At 37.4% G+C, this 20,500-nt stretch overlaps 3 protein-coding genes across 3 annotated transcripts; all 3 read right to left on the bottom strand.

Moving 5' to 3' along the window:
- Nucleotides 1-69: 69 nt before the first annotated feature.
- LOC142639530 (uncharacterized) lies at nt 70-621 on the bottom strand. Its single transcript, XM_075813692.1, has one exon. It carries the CDS (start codon nt 619-621, stop codon nt 70-72), a length of 552 nt encoding a protein of 183 aa, XP_075669807.1.
- Nucleotides 622-13,531: 12,910 nt separating this feature from the next.
- LOC142638208 (uncharacterized) lies at nt 13,532-14,123 on the bottom strand. The gene has a single exon (XM_075812226.1). It carries the CDS (start codon nt 13,863-13,865, stop codon nt 13,596-13,598), a length of 270 nt encoding a protein of 89 aa, XP_075668341.1. The 5' UTR covers nt 13,866-14,123; the 3' UTR covers nt 13,532-13,595.
- Nucleotides 14,124-18,928: 4,805 nt separating this feature from the next.
- Nucleotides 18,929-19,557, bottom strand: LOC142640715 (uncharacterized). Its single transcript, XM_075814935.1, has one exon. The coding sequence runs from the start codon at nt 19,325-19,327 to the stop codon at nt 19,061-19,063; it is 267 nt and encodes an 88-aa protein (XP_075671050.1). The 5' UTR covers nt 19,328-19,557; the 3' UTR covers nt 18,929-19,060.
- Nucleotides 19,558-20,500: the final 943 nt, after the last annotated feature.

Below are 20,500 nucleotides of genomic sequence, written 5' to 3'. Positions count from 1 at the left end.
AAATAAGTGCTAAAAAAAAGAGAGAAGGGAAACATAAGAGGTACGAAATAGAAAAGGAAAGGAATCACATTAGTGAATTCTAAAGATAAAAGTCTGGTCACCAAAACGGCTAGAACCACCAATGCTAGAAACGAGGCGCTCACGACGACCCTCTAAGTTTGCCACCTCCTTCTTCAGGACCTCAAGGCGTGTGTCAATGGCATCAATGGCAGGCTGAAAATTCCTCATAAAAAAGGCACGAGCAATCTCACGGAGATGGTACAAGATGAACTCTACAACAAACCCCACACTGACAAGCTCCTGAATCTCTGCCCTCCACTGCAGGATCCTCTCAGTTGAAATCGTGTCAACAAAGTTATGCTCGATGTCGTTCATTACACTCCTTAGCAGCTTTAGAAAATGCTCCCTGGTAGAACGACCGTACCGGAATTCTCGCATAAAGTCACCACGGCTACTATAAATCGCCACGAGGTGGGAAGCGTAATCCTCAGGTATCCTAATGCCATGGAAGTCGACATAGAGAGGACCGGAACCCCAGAAATCTGTAGGATCAAGGTTGTTAACCTCGTGTTGGTCGAAGTGGGTGAAGAAGGCTGCAGCCTCACTCGCTGGATCCGACATTGCGGCAAAACTGCTACCCACCTTAAACTGAGAGGAAACAGTGGGAAGCGAACCTGGCAGAAGGTGTAAGAAGTGGAATAAGAATACGCGAGGCAAGCAAATTGAAATGCACAACGAATAGGGGATGAGGAGAAGAGGAAAAGAGGAACTCACTAGGGCCTGCAAGAATGGGGACTGTAGGAACGGCAGAAACAAGTGCTACAGGTGCAGCTGAGGAAGTGTAGCCATATCTTTGTCTGCTGCAACTTCTAGCTCTTCAGAGGTCTCTGCAATAAGAAAGAATGGACATGCAAAATAACGGGAAACGGCAGCAGGAAGAGTGTCACTATATATATATATATATATATATATAAAGGAAAGATGAAAAAAAAGAGGGGGGAAAGGAAATTTGGCAACACATAGAGATACGTACCCATGAATTCAACTCCGTGCCCATAACTTTCTTCTTCTCCTTCAGATTCAGAAACCCTCTTTTTCTTGGCAAGTTCATCATCGGAGTCCTTAAGAACATCCTCAAACTCTTCAGAGGACAAGTCTGCGACAGGACCGTGTGTGGCAGAAATAGGAATGGAGGAAGGGGTGATCACTAAGGAGGAGTCATCCTTCACAACCAGGGATAGAGACGCGAAAGGATCACTGGTGGAGATAATAAGAGGCGCGACCGGAGAAACAGCCTCGCCTGAACAGCAGCAGCAGGAATAGCCCTTTCCTAGGAAGTGGGTGTTGAGGCAGGAATGGGAATGGTCTCACTGACCCCTTCAACAGAACCTCCATGTGGAGCAGCAGGAGTAGCAGAGGTCGCAGCAGGAAACACCACATCTGCCCTATCAAAGAAACCCTCCATAGGAGTACCCTTAAAGGCAAAAATCTCTTCAGCCGTAGGACGATACACAGAGATGGGTTCAGATCGGCCTGAGAAAACAAAAGATGAAGGTTAGAAACATGAATATAAAAAGTATATAAAAAATTAAAAATAATTAAAAATAATAAAAAAATAAAAGGGAAGAAGAAGGCATACTTCAAACTCAGGCTCATCAAGCGGAATAGGATGGGTAGCAGACGAGTCTTCCTTGTACTTCGACTGTAAGAGAAAAATGAGAAAAAGGGGACAAGCAAGCAGGAGCACGGGGTTAGCCGCAAGAGGAACCCTAAACAAGAATGATAAAGAATAAGGGAAAGTTAGAGATGACATACCCTCCGCTCAGTAGTGGTGGGCGCTTTAGGAGGAGAAATTTTCCTTTTACTACCCAGTGTCCTGCTGGAGGGAGGAGCATCAGTAGATGGCCGAGGAATGCTAGGCCTAGTCTTGCCTGCTGCGGAACGCTTACTGGATCGTGTGTGAACGAAAAGAGGAGTAGTGCTCTCTAATACGATGTTGCTCATAAGAGGCAGATCACTTTCAAAAGGAATTATATCTGAGTAAGTTTCAGAAGAGTCATCACCTGCCTACTTCTTTGCAGGCTTGGACTTGGTAGAATTTTTCTTCATTGGCACAAGGACATTAGTCACTTTCACTCTTTTCTCCCAGCCCGTAGGGTAATCGCCAGCGTGCCAGTACCACCCTTTCTCCTCCTTGACCCACTCGAATATGGCAGAACGGCTTTGTTTTCTAGCATAAGCCCGCACAGATGCAGAAGGTAAGAGCAAGCCTGGATTGGCAGAGACAATCGCACCAAGCCCATCAGGAGGGATGAGAGAAAATCCACGACTACCTAATAACTCCTTCTCAAAAGAAGTCATCACTACCTGCCAGTACCTGTGCATATTAGCAATGCAAATGTCTTCCCTCTGAGAGCTTGGAATAGTAACTGCGGTGAAGTGCTGGCTCCAAAACTCAAAAGTAGTATGTTGCAGGAAAGGTCGAATGGAAGTGGGAGACTCCGCAAGAAAAGAGAGGTCATCAGGAATGTCCTGATCCAGTCCAAATTGCCTCTTCACCCAATTAGCAGGATAATGTACAAACCTGACGCCTTCATCAGCCAAATAAGGCAACCAACCAACGTTGGTGGCCGCCAAATATGTTATACCCCTCTCCTCAAAGCTAGTCAGCGGGGTGGTAGTGCCAGCAACATCAACAAATGTACCCATAATAGAATCCATACACGTATAACATGTACCTAAATTCCTATACGCGCTCCAAGAAAACCCAACTCCTTTATTGAAGAATTCAACAATAGGATGCTTAATCGATTTTAAACCAACCCAACAAAAAGCCAAAGGAAAATCGGAATCAAACCTGCCACAAAAGTCCATGATAACCTTTGGACACGAACTGTACTTCTCTTTGGCAAATCGAACGGGCCTACACTTTGTCAGATGCTCGGTGCAACGTTCATACAACACGTGCTGCAAGATGGTACTGTGAACAGAAATGGTGATCAAGTGACAAGAACCTACTTGACTCTCGTCGCTCCGCAGGATGTCTAATTGGACATACAAATATCCCAGGAACATGGGTGCTAGTGGCAGACTCACCTCAGTAGAAATCTTAATGGCCAATCGTAAGTACAGATGCTTCACAGCATAGTGGGGGTGAGAACCAAAAACAAACTTACATAACTAGAATGTGACAAAGGCAGCACGGCTAGCAGTGGCGAAAAGCTTTGAAGGAGAACCAATCCAAAACGAAAACTTGGCGTTACCACTCATCCTTTTCTTCAACTCGGCGTCTATGGCCTTTTCTTCCGGAGTAAGCTCAAGAGTGGCAAGATCGACATCACCAAGAATGGGCAGAAGCAACTGATTCGCCACATCCCAAGGTTACGATGATCTCACCTCTAGAGAGAAAGAAGGTGTGGGTGGTGGTGCACCATCAGTGGACTAAATGGTGAAGATTAAATAAGTCCCCGAAATTGGCCAAACAACGGGCTAAAATGATGGCCTTCAATACACCAGCCCGCTGAAGTAACCCATGAAGCTCGTATCAGACAACTTTCTGTCTACCCACTCCTTCTAACCCAAGGCAACGCCGGACCCAAATTCAAAATGGATGGGTACAGGGAGTGAAATGCCTTGGCAGATAGAGAGATCGGAAATCAAAGAGGCCAATGGAGCCCAAGAAACATCAGGGTTACGCCGGCAAAGGGCGAGCCATACACGGCCCGGTGGCGGCGGTACATAATCACCGAGTACTTTAGGAAAATGGTCGTGAACATCATACCAAGGATTTATGAGGGGGGCACCCTCATTGTTAGGGTCGCGTCGTTCTACTTCCTCATCGAAATGGTCCAACTCAGAATAGGCGACCTTTTCACCTGCCTCATATGTAGTAGGATCATCAACAACCTCCTTTCCCTTACGGCAGGAAGAGGTTTGACCTTTCGTCAGTGTCATGGTGTATCGGTTGATAGGGGAGGACGATTTGCGGTGATTGGGAAGAAGGACACAGAGAAGAAAGGAGGAGAGAAAGGGTGCTTGTGTCCGAAATCTGAAGGGACTCGGTCTTAAATACCCGTGCCATGGGGAAGGGTATGAAGGGATGCGATGGGTCAATTAGTAGACAAGGGAAGAAGTTAATGAAGCGAAGGTTGTGTTTCAAAATAACAGTTAAGCTAGGAAATTCAAAGAGAAAACACTGTTCACGGCAGGAAAAGAAAAAAAAAGTGTGTATGAGTTGGGTTCACTTTTTTTTTGAAAAAGCCCGCGAAGGAAAAGAAGAAGAAGAAAACGGAAGGGATAGGAAAGTCTTTATTCACATATGAACTGCAAGAGTATTTCATATGCTCAGGGAGCTAAATGTAGATGCTCATTTTTTAGAAACCCAGCAGGAGGAAAAACCCAAAGACATGGGCAGAAGAGAGTGGGATGGAAATACCATTAAGCCCAAGTGGCAGGAATAATAAATCATGGATCCATAAAGCAAACAAATGGACCCTAAAGAAGTAAGTGGGCCTAAGAAGGCCCAGAAGAAAGAAATAGCAAACCCATGGGCAGTATGGATGTAGAAAAGTGAGAATGGGCCACAGCTGTCACAGCAAGCCCAAAGCAATGTACGTAAAGAGAGTAAGGGGCAATGGAGAATCCATGAGCCCCAAAGATGAAGTATGAAGCACTTGGGTCAAGGAAGCCCAAGGAGTTAGTAAAAGCCCATGGGAAGCATAGAATTGGAAAGGGCCAAAGATGCTCCAAGAAAGTAAACGGGTCAAGGATGCCCAAAGGAAAGTAGGCGGGACGAGGGAGCCCACAAGTAGTAAAGGGCCCAATGAGTTTATTGGGCCATCAGAGAAGGAATGAACAAAAAAGGCCGAAGAGGCCCAATAGCCCTAGGTCAAGCAAACTTCACAGCAGGTATAAAAGAATGATATGGCAGGAAGCAAATAACAAGGCTGAGAATAAAGCACGAAAAGCCCACGATCGGGCAAAACCCAGCTCGTAAAGAAGTAGGTTATAAATGAGAAGTTAGGGAAACCAGCCCACGCCATAAGAAGTCAAAGACGAATGGCAGAATGGGCAAAGGGACCTTTAGACCACTGCAAACACATGTGCAGCGGGCAAAATTTGGACGAGCATGGAAGTAAGGCACGCGTAAGGCCCAAACACCACCAGCTTGTATCCAGCCAATACAGGAAGTGGTGGGTCATGGGTCAGAGGTAAGAGGGCATGGTCTGGCGGTAGAGAGGGGGAAAAACTCATTTTTATGTTTCCTGCTCAAGCTCTTTTGGAGGCAATGTCCTGCTAGGATAACATACCACCCAAAAGAGGCAAAACTGAGTTGGAACCACTAGGTGCATGCCATAAGGGAGGGAGAGAAGGAGAGTACTTACACCGTGGCAGGTAGGAATGCCACGGCAAGCAAGCAAACAAACAAAAAAGTCTTCTTGTCTGGTGAGGTGGAGTGGCGCGGCTAGCGCAGATAAGTGGTGCTGACTAGGTGACTGGCCAGTCAGTAATGGTCGGCAAGGACACCCGCACTAGACAAAAACAGTTAAGGACTAAAATGGTAAAAGCCCACCACGGCTGGCACTATATAAGGAGCCTTTGCTGTGTATGGCGGGGGAGAAGCAACCTTTGGGAGGATAATCGTTAGAATTAAAAAGATAGTAAGAGTAAAAACCAAGGGAAAAGAGAGAAAGAATTAGAGAGAATAGAACGAAGAGTAAAAACGAAGAGAAGAAAGGAAAGAACTAAGGAATAGAGAGAAGAGTAAAAGAAAAACAAAGAGAACAAAGTGGTAGGCACGCACCGAATAGGTCGATCTCCCTCTCCCTCTCAGTCCCATATTCTCTGGTAACAAAGAAAGACCTCACTAAACACAAGTCATTCAGGCCCGCCCCTTCAAAGCAGTTAATTTCTCCTTCAGAGAGATTAGTCGCATTGAAGAGGTGATTCCCCTTCTTGACTTAGACTTGGGAACGTAACTTGATACGGCAGACTGACATTTATTTCTTTTAATAAGCTTATTGTTGTTCATTCAATACCTACTCTTTTGTTGTTGTTTCATAAAACAGGCATTCCTTATCAAAGCCCATTATTCACTTTTGTCTAAATCGTAAAGGAATTTTCATTATTGTCTTTATTGTATCTGTCTGTCATAGTTAATGTAACAGTTCTACCTACCATGGGCATGTGATCAAAGCTTGATTAACAGGGGCATTGTTTGTGCACAAACCGGACCAAGGAGGGTTGCTCTTGGATCGGTCCCAACTCCCTGATCTAGAAATCCTTGGGCCTAGTGTAGCAGCAGGCGGCCCAGCCCGACATTTGCAAAAAAAGGCCCACACAAAATTCAAATTATAGAAAGAGAAGAGAGAGGAGAAAGAGAACCGAGAGAGAGATTGAGGTTCTATTTTTAAAACTTTTGTTTCTTCAAAATATAATTTTTATGCTAATTTAATTTTTATGGATTTTTTTAAATTGAGAAATTAACCATATTTTTTTAAAATGAAACTAACAATGCAATTGACGAAATCAAACGAAATGACTTAATTGAACATATTTGAAACTTATAGGACTGAATTGACCGAATGTAAAGTAAAAGGACTGAAATGAATTTTGGTAAAACTTAGAGAGTCAGTTTTACATTATAGCCTAAATCATTTGAAGCTCAATTTTAGGATGGCGAGATTTATAACCCAAGTAATGGACCCAATCCATTCTATTAATATTAAATTATATGCTTTTTAAATTTGTTCATTAAATTTATTCGCTTCTGTTTTACTAGGCATATGAAAATTGTTACAACTAAAAATGACGCAACTTAACCTAATCACTACAAGGGCATTTGATTTGTTGTGATGTGCCTTTAATGTGATGTACATTATGATTATATGACATTAAAAATTTTTTGTTTATTTTATTTTTTCTAACATTATCATAATTTAAAATTACAAAATATATCACATCATCTTAATCTCATTACCTTCTTAAACAATGTAATGATGCATTCTTATATTGAGATTACATTAATGTAAAATTACAATAATGTAATAGTACGGCGTAATGTAACATACGGTGAACCAAACGTCCCCTACATATTATGTAAGGTTGGAGATTTACAAACTCAAAGAGTTCAAATTAGGTTGAAAAGTACCTTAAACCCAATCCCCCGTTTGATTAATGCACACCCATAATGTAGGGGGATATCTTATGAGACCACCCTTTGATTAAGGCCATATTTTGTTTTTTTTTTTTAAGTAATAAAGGGAGGTCTTGGAATGTATAGATGCATTGCTTGTAAAGAAAACAAAACAAAACAAAACAAATTGATTCCATCACTATAATTGAAAATCTATGATCTTGCTTAAAATAAATTTTCAACTTTTTACTAAGAAAAAAAAGAGTGAAAAGAATAACCCAGTATCAACTATAAAGTATAGAAGTCAATTTTAATTTTGTGATAGTAAAAGGTTGTATCAAATCATCTCTATTCCTTGGGTCTATTTGTGTTAACTATTTGTAGAAGAACATTTTTTTATATTTTTTTAAAAAACACGACATTAAATTTTGCATTTTGGAAAAGTGATTTTTAAAATTACATATAAGTGTTTGTCCAAACTCATGAAAAAGGTGGTATTTTTGTCAAATGAGTATTTGGAGAATGCTTGTCTAAAACTATTGTTTCAGGTGCAAATTACTTAAAAGGACTAAACTACAACACCAATATTTGGTCATAACCAATCTAAAGACTAAGTGTCTAATTTTTTTTTTTTTTTTAAATGAATAGGTTACACATGGAGAGTGAAGACACCACACCTCGTGAAGTAAGTATTTGACAATTATTTTATAGTCAAAAAATATTTTCTTTCGAACCAAACACAGCCTAAAAGAAAGAAAATTCGGTGTTTTACTTGGTTGGATGGTGGAGATTGGAGAAAAGATAAAAGATGAAGAAGAAGAAGAAGGTGTGGTTAAAGGCATCAATTAGCAGCTGAGCTTGACCCATTCAGGCATTAGCAGGTTGTTGGTTGAGTAAGACAGAGAGATCAAAGAACAAGTGCATGACGACAATGACATAACATAAACATAAGGAGAAGTAGAGGTGAAATAGAGGCAAAGGTACAACAAGAACACTAAAGGTGTACTTGGTAGAGTAGATTTTGGGGAGGATGGGAAAAAAATGATGAGGAATGATAGTGACGTTATTACATGCTGACGGCACATTAAGAGACTGACGGAAATGTACTCATTACATACTGACTGCACGTTAAGAAGCTGACAGAAATGTCCTATCCGTCAGCCATTGTCATTGACACCTCTTTGGGCGTTCAAGGCCACACCCCTTACGTGACGACGTTAGGCTAAAGGAATCGAGATAGCGAAGTCAAGACTGACAGCCAAGGTGAGAAGGTCCTTAGCTGACGATATCTTTGGAGACGTACCTAGGCTGACGGCAGTATATGAAGTGCATATTGGTTGACGACCTCTATGGAAAAGGCTGAAGGAGTCATCCAACCTCCATTCTTAATCTGTCTTGACTTCTGCATACGTGAATATAAGGAAAGTTCTTTCGCTACACGTTTGGTCTTAGTCAAAAGGATCCCTATAAGGAAAAGAGCTCCATACGATATGCAAAGATCCGTGAATTGCTCTTCTAAAAGGAAAGTACTTCCTCGCCAAGGCGTTTATTTCGGCTCTACTCCACTATATAAACCCCAGAAACCCTCATGACAAAAGGTACACACAATTACCTCAACTCTGGCACTCTAGGGTTGTTTAAAGATTCTAACTTGATCGTCGGAGGGTCTTTGGCCAGCACCACACCGGTGCTCTCTGTCGATCACCTACTTTTTCTTCGCAGGTGTTGCTTCAATCGGTGGAGTACTCGCAGCTTACTGGTGATTTCTTAGGCATCATCAAGGAAAAACTTTTTGGAGGGTGTTTGTTTAGGAGGGAGATAGGAAAAAGAAATGGTGGAGCCTGGATTTTTTCTCCTCTGGCCGACTAGAAAGTGTTTTGTTTTTTTTTTGTGCTCATTTTTTTTTTTTCCTTTTGCTTTCCTAGACGTTGCCAGTAAGTTGCCTCTTCCTTTTTTTTTCCCCTTTTTTCTTTTGATTTCCTGGGGCATTGGCATGACAGAGCTTTGTTTTTGTTTTTCTTTCTTTTTTTTTTCTAGACATGATTTTTATTTTTTAATAAAATTTTGGTGATTCTTTTTTGTCACATTGTTGTTTTAATTGGCCATCTTTTTATAACATAGATATACGAGTAAACTTTTACAAACTCATTTTTTCTATCCTTTCACTCCCAACTAAACAAAAATTAAGGAAATTAAAATGTTTTCTATCCTCTCACATTTCCATTCTCCCACCATTTCTATCCACCCACTTTTCTACCCCTCCAATCAAATGGATCCTAATAGTAAAACAATGTGTGTGTGAGAGTGTTTTATGAGAAACATCTAAATTGTGTAAAAAAATTGCTGTTTTAGCTCCGTTGGTGCTACTGCCATTTGAAATTGTAAAGTTTAGAACATGCGAATCAAATAATTGCCTTTCTGCATTTTCTTTTGAAAAATCACGCAGAGCCAAATGGATCGGATCCTATATCTCTAAGCTATTATAAATTTATAACATCCTTTTATCTCTGCCCTTATGAAAGTTTAATGTTGAAGCTAAAATATGTGGCCTAATATAATGCTAAAAGAGTGAATAATGTTGTGGAAAGGGGACTCATTTATAGAACCTAGCTAACCCAATAATTTTTCCTCAAAAAAAAAAAGTTAACCTAATAATAGTATAATAACAATACTGGTACAACAATGTAGTGTGATAGAAGTTTGGGTTGAAAATTCATAATTTCCCCCTCCGAATTGGAAATTAGTCCCTCAAAAACCAAAAAAATTGAAGTGTGCACTTAACCCATATATATGATCCATCGCTCTCTTCCAAAAAATAAAAAGGAAAAAAAATATATTTTAACTAATAGAACTATATGTGTGTACGTGTGTGTTTATATATTTATATATAGGCGAAAATGGGCAAATGCTCATTTCGCACCAAAAAAAAAAGGCAAATGCCCCCTTCCAAAACTAATTAGGAAAATGTTCCTCTTTTGAAACTCGATTTTCTCAAAATCTAGTTTTAAAAAAAATTTCTAGAGCCCTATAGCGACGTTTTAAGGAGTCTATAGTGACATTTTAAAAACCTATAACGGTGTTTTGTAACTCGAGCTCCATGAACTTGAGTTCCATACAAGTTTTCTTTTCTTCTTTTTTTTGCCTATAACTCGATTTCATAAAGCTCGAGTTCTAAAACGCCGCTATAGACTCCTTAAAACGTTGCTATAGGGCTTAACTCGATTTTGAGAAAATTGAGTTCAAAAGAGTGGAATTTCCCTAATTAGTTTGGGAAATGGGGCATAATGCTTTTTTTTTGCGCACAAAGGGAATTTGCCCATTTTGGCTTATATATATATATACACTTTGCTTTGAAAAATGAATAACTTATGCATCAAAACTATGATTTCGTATGATATTTGGTTATTTACTAATTTAGGATCAAAAATTAAAAGTTAAGAATTTTGAGATTGAAGGAAAAAACTGATTTTGTATCTCATACAAAACACATAGCGGAAGCAACAAATAAGGATCTATTTCATTCATGATTGATAACATGCACTATGTAAATTTCAGAATTTAAGAACAAAATAGTATACCTTGGTGTGGTGAAATTCAAAATCAAAGATTGAAGTACTTGAGAATATTTTTAATCTTCACTCCAATTCCACTTTACATCCAAGATGTGTGGTCTCTCAATCGGTTTTCAAATGGAGAATGAAAGTGTGTCTCACTCTCACATACACACCATTTCTTATATCACTGATAAAAATTTTGTATGTTTCTCCCTTTATATCTAACTGATTATCTAATTGGGCTGGCTTATTGGGCATTTTCAATTAGGTTTTAGTGTGTGGCTTTGAGTGGAACCAAAAGGAACCAATAAGACACTAGCTCCAATGGGCCTTGGGCTTTTCCGTCAACTTTTAACAAGTCTAAAGTTACCATTAACTATATTTAATACCACTATATCAATATAATTGCACTCTAGGCCTTATTAATAAATTATATCCCAAGACTTTATTATACATGCAACCCCTTCATAAAATATTCGTAGTAATACAAAGTCATAAATACAGACTGTCACTTTGAAAATTACTGCATCTTATCATTAAGTACCCAGTTTAATCCTTTAAGTTATTTATCATATATTTATGAAATCCAATTTCATAAATATATACTTTAATAACTCTTTACTAAAGTAGTTAGGTCTAACACTCGGAATAACCAAACTCATTAAACTTATCTCAATGAAATATTTTATATCTCTATTAAGATATTATGAATTCCATCTTGAGAATATATGTTCCATCAACACTAAATGTGACTGCCCAACATATTGAGGTTTTGACCGTTACTTTAGATTTCACTCCTAATATATCAAAGCAACCTACACCTCATGATCAGGTCCATTATTCTCTAAGGATTAAGAGTTTGTGCAAATAGAAGTCGTGAGATTTATTATTCATTTGACAGTCGTTAGGAGAGTAATAAATCTCACAATGGTCCAGTTCAATATGTCTTAATTCTTAAAACATATCAACATATCAACTAGAAGTCTCCACTTCCATGATCAAGACAAATTATCTTAGTTGATACGTTACAGTCTTTGCAGATGAAATACCTAATTTCATCACCGACTACGAACTATAAATTCTAAGTTTACAAAGAACTTGTGACTTGTATCTTCTGTGATTAAATCACATAAATCATATACTATGCATCTCATGGACTATATGATAATTTCTCAATATTCATGTTACCATTATTTTAAATAATAATAATAAAACAACTTTATTAATCACAATATTAAGTCATACATAATGTCATACATAATATCATACATAGTATCATACAATAGGATTTAAGGGCACTAATCCTAACAGAGATATGGGTGTTGATGCGCTATCTAACTCCACCCAAAGGATTGTTTCGCACTTATTTTTCTCCAATGAATAAAATGACTTTATAATTGTGTATTATTATTTATTAAATTTTTTTATGCCGCACTAAATTCTCAATTACAAGATTTAAATCTTCAGTTTAGTAAACATAGACTTATTCTTAACTTTGAATTCTCAAGAGGTACATGAATCTTATTAGAATTGATAATGTTTATTTACTGGTTAATAAGTTTTATTTGCAAGAATTCACAAATTATGAAAGAAAAAAAACCTATTGTTGAAAATGAAACTTCACCATTATAAGCATATGTAGTTGGACATTTGCACTTCAAAAAAAATTGTTAGATACTTTTTAAATCATGCTAATGGTTACTCAGGAATCGAACATCAATAAATTATTAATATATTTTCAAAGCGGTTATATTAGTACTTATCCCTCCAATTTCTATTACAAATATGGAACGAACATTTTCACTCATAAATATCATTTAAACTAACTTTTTCAATAATATTTTAACGACTCGTTGATTTTGTACATCAAAAGAGATTAAGAGAAGTTGAAATTTTAATACAAACTTAATCAAATATGATTTTGAGAATTTAAAAGAACTTACAATTCCAATTTATTATATTTAGAAATGATTGAGTTGAAATGTAATAAGAAACAATTATCCATGTTTTTATTTTGTGAATACTAAATAGATACTAAATTTATATTTCATAGATTAATTTGTTTTTGAATCTTAATTATTTCTTAATTGAATTATCAAAATTTGTTGTTCTTGTTTTGACCTTTTCAAAGGCACAATTCTGGTTCCATCCATAGGATGGCCCTCCAAAAAAAAAAATTTTAGTAATTTTTTTCCTTCAGTAATATAAAAATTAAAATTAAAATTTTATATTCTCGCCTTTGGCGCCAAAATTTTATAAGCTCCTTTCTTTCAAAACGGAAAATGTGTTGAATTTTCTGTAGTCTACTAATATTCAATAGGTGCTAACCTTCAAGAAAGCAAATGCATTACCCTTGACCTTACTTTTTTTTTTCGCTAAACAATACCCTTGGCCTTGACCTTTAATGATGACGGACAAGGTGGCTATTTTCATAAAATAATTATCTGCTTCTTGCTATTGTAAAACTCATCCAAAACTCTACAGAAGCCCCCCCTTTACATTTTTCGACTGCAATGTATTTTCACCGGTAGAAATCAAAGAAAGATTTTAATCACGTTTCTCGAAACAGATACTTTAAAATGGCTAAATAAAAATCATTTGATTCTCTCTCAGTTCAGCTTTATCCTGTTCAAATCCGACCAAATTCAATTCATTCTATAACCCAAATATACCCATAAAAAACGAAGATAAAAAACATAGAGGAATATGTCACAATTATACAAATATTAGCAATTCTTGGCCAAAATAACTATAAAAGTTGAATACTAAAAAGCTCCGACTGCTGTCCTAAATCGACCATCAGTAAAATGAAATTGGTAGGGATAAGGATAACTGACAAAAATTTGGGATGAAACAATTCATATTCATTCAAAACTTGGCCTTATATTTACAAGAAGTGTAGGGGATCAGTTAGGACCCCAACAACTCAAATACATGACTTTTCGCAGAGACTCTTCACTCTGCTTTAGCTTCTCTTTGTTCACTTTACTAGATATAGCCGAGGAAGACTGAGCTGAGAGTTTCTTGGCTTGATAGTATGATCTGATATTGTTCTTCGCATGCTGGTGAAGTGACCTTAGAGGATAGTTCCATCTGCAAACACCTTGGTCTTTCAAGGCCTCAACTGCACCAATACTTGCTGCCACCATCCAAGAAGCTTTACTTGTTGCACTCATACTGCTTTCTTGCTCTAAATTGGATCTGAAATAAATGGGAATTTGGAAGTTTGGAGGATGTAAAATAGATTTTTGGTTTCGAATTTTGATGCTGCCCAATATAAGGAACTGGATCTTATATAATGTGTGAAGATAGTGGCAGGTGACAAGATTTTGGGAGCAAAACTATAGGCAGTTTTGCCAGCAGTTTGGGAGAAAACCCTGGTATTTGGACTCCAAAACCATTTGCTTAGCTCATAGGCTGTGCCTTCGAATTTGGACACTAGAGAGAGACAGAAGTACTAATAAAGAAATCAATTAAAGAGACGTGTATAAATAAAGAAAAGGTTGGTGGGGTTGTCCGTTGCTTTATTCTGAAGTTTTTTTCTTTTTTTTTGGCTCATCATCTTGCTTTGTTTTGCCTTTTGCTTTTGTCAAGTAATAAAAGGAGGTACGGGGGATTAGAATTATAGCTGCATACTTTTCAAAAACATTTTTATTTGATTAGAGTAATTGAAAACTGTTGAGCCCAAGTAAAAAGAAAAAAGTTCAATATTTTGAAAAATAAATATAAAAAAAAAAAAAAAAAGAATAGCTAGGTATAAAATTATAAAATTTAGAAAAGTTGTTCCCAATACACAAAACTCTTGTCTTTTTGGTGAAAGACCTTTGACTATGCATAACCTCTAATCTCTAGAACTATCTCAAAATGATAAAAAAAATAATAATAATAATAAATTTAGAGTTGGATTTCATAATAGTATAATGTAACTGTCGATGGTTCTTTTTACGTTTCTTGTACCTTAGACATGTGTCTTGATGCTATTAGACAACACTTAGTTTAGGCATTTTTTAAGAAGGATGTTGGGCCTAGCGCTTCGAGAAATAGGCTCCAAAGTACCATTTTGCCGCTACCAGTTTGTGCGCAAACATTGAGTCCAAAGTCCAAGAAAAGACGCTACAAAGTAGGCTTATCCCCTGTTTCTACCGCAAAAGGAACTTTTCTCCAATTTCTGCCATAGGTCTGACTTTTCTGCTGTGCAATAAAACTTTCTATTGTGCAGTGAAACCTTCTGTTGTGCAGTAAAACTTTTTATTGTGCAGCAAAACTTTCTACTGTGCAGCAAAACCTTCTACCGTGCATTAAAGCTTTCTACTGCGCAATAAAGCTTTCTACTGTGCAGTAACACCTTCTGCTCTGTTGTGCAATAAAGCTTTCTACAGTTTTCTGCAACGTAAATGACTACTCTTCATTTTTTATTGCAGAAATACTTTTCTATTTCCGGCACACAAATAAATCTAAAACCCAAAGAAAATATCAATCAAGCAAATGTTAGTTTACATAGGTTAGTGTATTCTCAAATATATACATACATATATGCGTATATGTACTTATACGTATTCATATATACATATATATAAAATATATTTTGCAGAACATGAGATACAAGGTATATGTATATATATTTATGGCAGTATAATGATTAGTTCGTGTCAAAAGTAAAACACGTAATAACAAAGAAATAAGAAAGCTTCAGCAAAAAATGTTTAGTTAGTATAATAGCTAACACAATAAATATAATAATAATGTGCTATAGCAAAATAACTAGTACAGTAAATAAAGATACCATAGCAGGACAACTGATGCAGCAACTATGATAAAAACGTGCTATAGCAGAATAACTAAATACAGCAAATATAAGTTCTAATGAGTGAAATCAAATATAATTTGCAATCAAAATCAAGTATTGAATCTTCCCATAGAATAAGTAAACGAAGAAGGAACTCAAACCCCAACTTGAAAAACCTTATCATAGGCTTCTGGCATCAAAGTTATGCATTTTGGAGAATAGGCCTAAATGGCTACTGGTTATTACTTTTAGAGACTTCAAAGAGTGGGTTTGCTAAGAAGGAGAGAAAATATGGCCTATTGATGCATGCCCCTATTCCTGTCGTATTTTCTCTCTTCTTTTTACCACTTTTTTTCTTTCTCTCTGTTCTTTTTACTTTTAGTTTCTTACTACTCTCTTGTCATAGGTTGTTCCCCCTTTGGTCTTTCCTTTTCTTTGGTCCCTCTCTCTAGGTGCCTCTCTCTCTCTCTCTCTCTCTCTCTCTCTCTCTCTCTCTCTCTCTCTCTCTCTCTCTCTCTCTCTCTCTCTCTCTCTCTCTCTCTCTCTCTCTAAGTGCCTCATTTAGGTGTTTACTACTCTCTTACCATGGGTTTCCCCCTTAGGTGCTTCCCCCTTGGGTCTCTCCCCTTTCATCCATAGCTACCTCCTCCTTTTATAGTGAGCTAATTCAACGAAATTTCTCCCTTTTACCCCTATGGCTTTACCAACTGTTTTTGGTTTGTTGTGGGCATCCATTTAGGACTACCCACCAACCCATTGGTTGCCCCAACCACTGTCATTGCTCAGTACATGTTTGCTACACCAGTACTCATTTCACGACAAAATTCACTTTTGTTTGTTCTTATTGTATACCTCTACCTCTAGGTTCAAATGGATAAGGATTGGGCTACCTCATTACCTAACTCTATAGCATGCATCAAATGGGCACAACCATCTATTACTTCTTTTGGGTAAGATACCATCCCAATAAGGTATATTCCCAAAAGAAGTCACGGCTAGAAACCAAATATAAACCCCTTTTCCCCCCAACACTAAACCACACCCTCTGAATCCCCTTTATTATGGGCCTACCTCCCTTGTATTAGTTGCGTATAGGTTGGTGGTACTCCGGCCCTTCTATGCTTGCTCCGCTATCTTTTGTTTTTGTCTTCTTTAGTTCCCACGCTGTTTCTGCTGTAGCATATTAGTTTTGTTTCGTTCTGCTGCGTGTTTTTGTCTTATTCCTTCATGTGTTTCCTGCTGTGTTTGTCATTTCCTTTGGTTTGGTTTTTCTTTCCTTCACGCAATTCCTAATGCTGACACTTCTTGTTGTTCCTTGTTTCTTTTCATCGTGCTTCTTCATATTAGTTTTCACGCCTTTTTTTTTATACAAAATGATTTGGGCCTTTGTGGGCCAAATAATGTTAACTGGATCAAAAAAGTCTTGTGCCCAATTTGTCTTTATCTGTCAAAGTCATTCTACCAGAGAACTGTATTCTACGGCAAAGTTGTATTCTACTGCAGATTTGTATCCTACTGCAAATCGTTTTCCCTTACATTCTTTCTTTCGACCTCTCTTGCTCTTTGATCTTCTTTGTGGGTCTTGCTTTTCATTGGGCTTTCCTTCATATGGGCTTTTCTCCATATGGGCTTTTGGGTACGGATCAAAAAATGGGCATCAACATTACCAAATACAAAGGTTAGATGCCGTAAAATTACACTCAACTACCACTGATTTTTTTTTTTTTTTTTTTTTACTGATTTGGATTTTGAGCTCCATTTTAGAGAGTGGCACACAATGGTGAAGAAAGGAATTAGAGTTTTTTTTTTTTTTTTGGTAGATATAAAAGAAGCATGTATTTCGGTAAGTATTATTTCAAAAAAATTCATTAAAATGATTTTAAATTTTAAAAAATAATAAATAAAAATTGTATCAGGGTTCCCCAATAATGGAAAACTTGATGTTTATAACTTTATATATATTGAAAGGGGAAAATTAATTGAGAAGGGTAAAGAGAAAAAAAATTGAGAAAGTGAAAAATCATAGAAAAAGTAGATTTGAAAGTATAAAACTTTTTAAAAGATAAAAACCAAACTTAGACGAAGAAGAAAAGAATATCAACCTGATCCAACACATATCCGTTTTTATCCCTTATTAGGTGTAGGGCTATCCAACCCATCCGCCAGACCAACCCACCCAACCAGGCCGACTAGACCAACCCAGAAACTTCCCAATCCAAGGGTTATGATGACTGGTGATAGTTTCTGACATCCAGAACCCAATTCCAGTAGATTGGTTGACAGGTTGTGGACTAAAAATCCAATCCCAACCAACCCAACCGATATCCACCACCAATAGTCTCAGTTCTCCGCCATATGAAGAGATATTCGGTTAGATCTCAACAGATCCAGCAAGATATTGTCGAGATCCAACGAGATCTTGCGAAGATTCGTCGAGATCTAGTGTAGATCCGGTGAGACCTTGTCGAGATCTATCCAAATCCAGCTAGATAATAAGGAGATCTCTCCAAATCTAGTGGATTTCAGCCACATATGACCTGATTTCAACCACATATGACTTGATTTCAACTACTTCCGATGGAATACCAACCAAATCTCCTTCTCCTTGACTCCGACCGAGATCGACCTTCACCTGATGCGTATCCAACCAATCCAAACCGATTACTTCACTAGTTGGCAGCGAGTTTAGAAAATTTTCACCCGATTTGGTCGAGTTGGTTACGAGTTAACACAAACCCAACCTGAGTCGGTTGTGAGTTAAGCACAAACCCAACTCAAACCGACACGTGGACACTCTTAATTAGGTGATTTACTTGGAACCAAAAAGATATTTCTTTTGGGCCCATAGAATCAATGCGTTAGTCGGCTCCAGCACAAACAATTTTCTCTTTTCGGTGGATACCATACCACCCCCAACCAATTTTGCGAAGTTTTGAAATTCGGGGTTTTTTTTTTCTTTTAAATTAATATCAGTAATGTCTTCTTCTTCTTTTTTACCCAATGAATTAGAAAATCAAGATCTCGTTTTCTTTTTCATTTTTTAATGGAATGATGTCGTATTTAATGACATTGTAATTGAAGCAATTTAGAGTCGGAACCGGATACCCGCTCCATAACTCTTCACAAGACAGGTCTTGAACTTGATAGCCCATTCGTGACATTACTCACTAGGGATTTTTCTGGAAAATTTTATTACATTGATCAGGAAATGGTTTCATGATTCATAATTTCCGCACATCTTTAGATCAATCCAACAGAGTTGAAGAACAATGCTACTTGTGATGTGCTTCACACAAAACCATTTTCTCCATCATGGCATTCACAATCACATGGCCAAAAATCTGTCAATAATATATATAAAGAATTTATAGGAGGAATTTATCAGAGAAATAAGAACTAAAAATTACATGAAACAAAGATGTGGGGGGGGGGGGGGGGGTAATTAAGCTCATATAATAGAAATTTGACCATTAATTTGCTATTATAAGATAAACAATAATGGCAAGTAAAGAATTTTCCACAATCTCTAATGAAGCTAGGAATCATCTCACGGAAAAATGGGATTACATATCTTGAATCAACACACTAAAATCTAATGGTATTGGGACCCCAGCAGCTCAAATCCAGGACTTTTCTCATAGACTCTTCCTTGGACCGCAAAATGGTATTAGAAATAGCAGAAGAAGACTGAGTTGAGAGCTTCTTGGCCTGATAATAAGACCTGATATTGTTCTTGGCATGTTGATGCATTGACCTTATAACAAAATTCCACCTGCACACCCCTTGGTCTTTCAGGGTCTCCACTGCAGCTATGCTTGATGCCACGATCCAAGCTTTGCAAGCTGAATTCATATTTGTTAAGTTTTAACTTTTTTTGAATTTGGGTTTCCGGTAATGAATTCAACTCAAGGTTGTGTGTGAGAGAAATTGAGGGTTTTGATTTTGATGTTGAGGAGAATAGCAAGGGGGTATTTTCTTAATATAGGTGGGGAGGTCAATATTTTAAGAAGGGTAACCTGGAAAGTAGAAAACCACAGGCGGTTGGCAGTAGAGGCCCTGGTATTCTTGATAGCAAAACGCCAAAACCATGGGCTAGCAATGCTTGAAATGGCAGGTTACAACTTACTTGCAACTCACAGATATTGGTTCGGACGCCGAAGTCCTGAATAGTTACTGCTTGGACGCGTTAACAGATTTTTTTGGCCATTGGTAAGTGTACAGTGTTGGCTAAATTTTCTAATGGGCCAGGCTTTTTATATGTCCTCTCTCTCTTTCTCTCATATGTGATCCACTGAAAGAGAGGGCGTATAAGCCCAGATGACCTGTACATCTAAAGTGCTGCCTCCGCCCTTTTTTTTTGTCGTTTTCCTCAAAACCGTGTAATCCTTAATACTATGAGGGTGAAATACAACTTACACGCAAGAGGCCTTTATATAGCCGACTTAGTACTCAACTTGTGATTCATTTTTTTTCATCTTACTCATGGTGTCATATCATTTTGTCATAGTGGTTAGAGGAAGAGAAACCAAGTTGGTCAGTTTTGAAAAATCTTAAACCTGTCTAACATTCTACATTTCTAGCTCAATATCTTAGAAAAAATTACAAAGTTATAGTGTGAATATTTAGTCACATCTCATCCCATTTAAGCGGAATAGTATCTCATGAAATCATTATCTCACAATATATAAGACACACATTTATAGAACTCAAACATGTTGGGAGTCCCATAAGATCCTTTTTTTCTTTTTCATAATAATAATAAATTTATTATTAAAGCTCACTATTATGCATAGGACATCATAAATTTATTACTAAAACTCACTATTATGCGATAGGATAGTGTAAGAGCATTCAGAGCAGTGGAACTAAAAATTAAGCTATTTGGCACCATAAAAAGTAATTTATCTATTTTACTTACTTACATGCTGCAGTAGTGAATCTATTTTAGTTTTTAACACAATAAAATAATATAAATATCAAAATAAAATAATATATCTACTACAATAAAATAATATATCCACTACA

Source organism: Castanea sativa, chromosome 6, assembly GCF_040712315.1.
Source record: "Castanea sativa cultivar Marrone di Chiusa Pesio chromosome 6, ASM4071231v1".
In the NCBI taxonomy this organism is placed as follows: Eukaryota; Viridiplantae; Streptophyta; class Magnoliopsida; order Fagales; family Fagaceae; genus Castanea; species Castanea sativa.
The sequence above is the reverse complement of the archived record's forward strand: the minus strand, read 5'-3'. Positions and strand labels throughout refer to the sequence as shown.

What these genes read in the sequence shown, in the direction of transcription:
- LOC142639530 (XM_075813692.1), bottom strand. Translation starts at nt 621, where the DNA reads ATGTCGGATCCAGCGAGTGAGGCTGCAGCCTTCTTCACCCACTTCGAC.
- LOC142638208 (XM_075812226.1), bottom strand. Translation starts at nt 13,865, where the DNA reads ATGAGTGCAACAAGTAAAGCTTCTTGGATGGTGGCAGCAAGTATTGGT.
- LOC142640715 (XM_075814935.1), bottom strand. Translation starts at nt 19,327, where the DNA reads ATGAATTCAGCTTGCAAAGCTTGGATCGTGGCATCAAGCATAGCTGCA.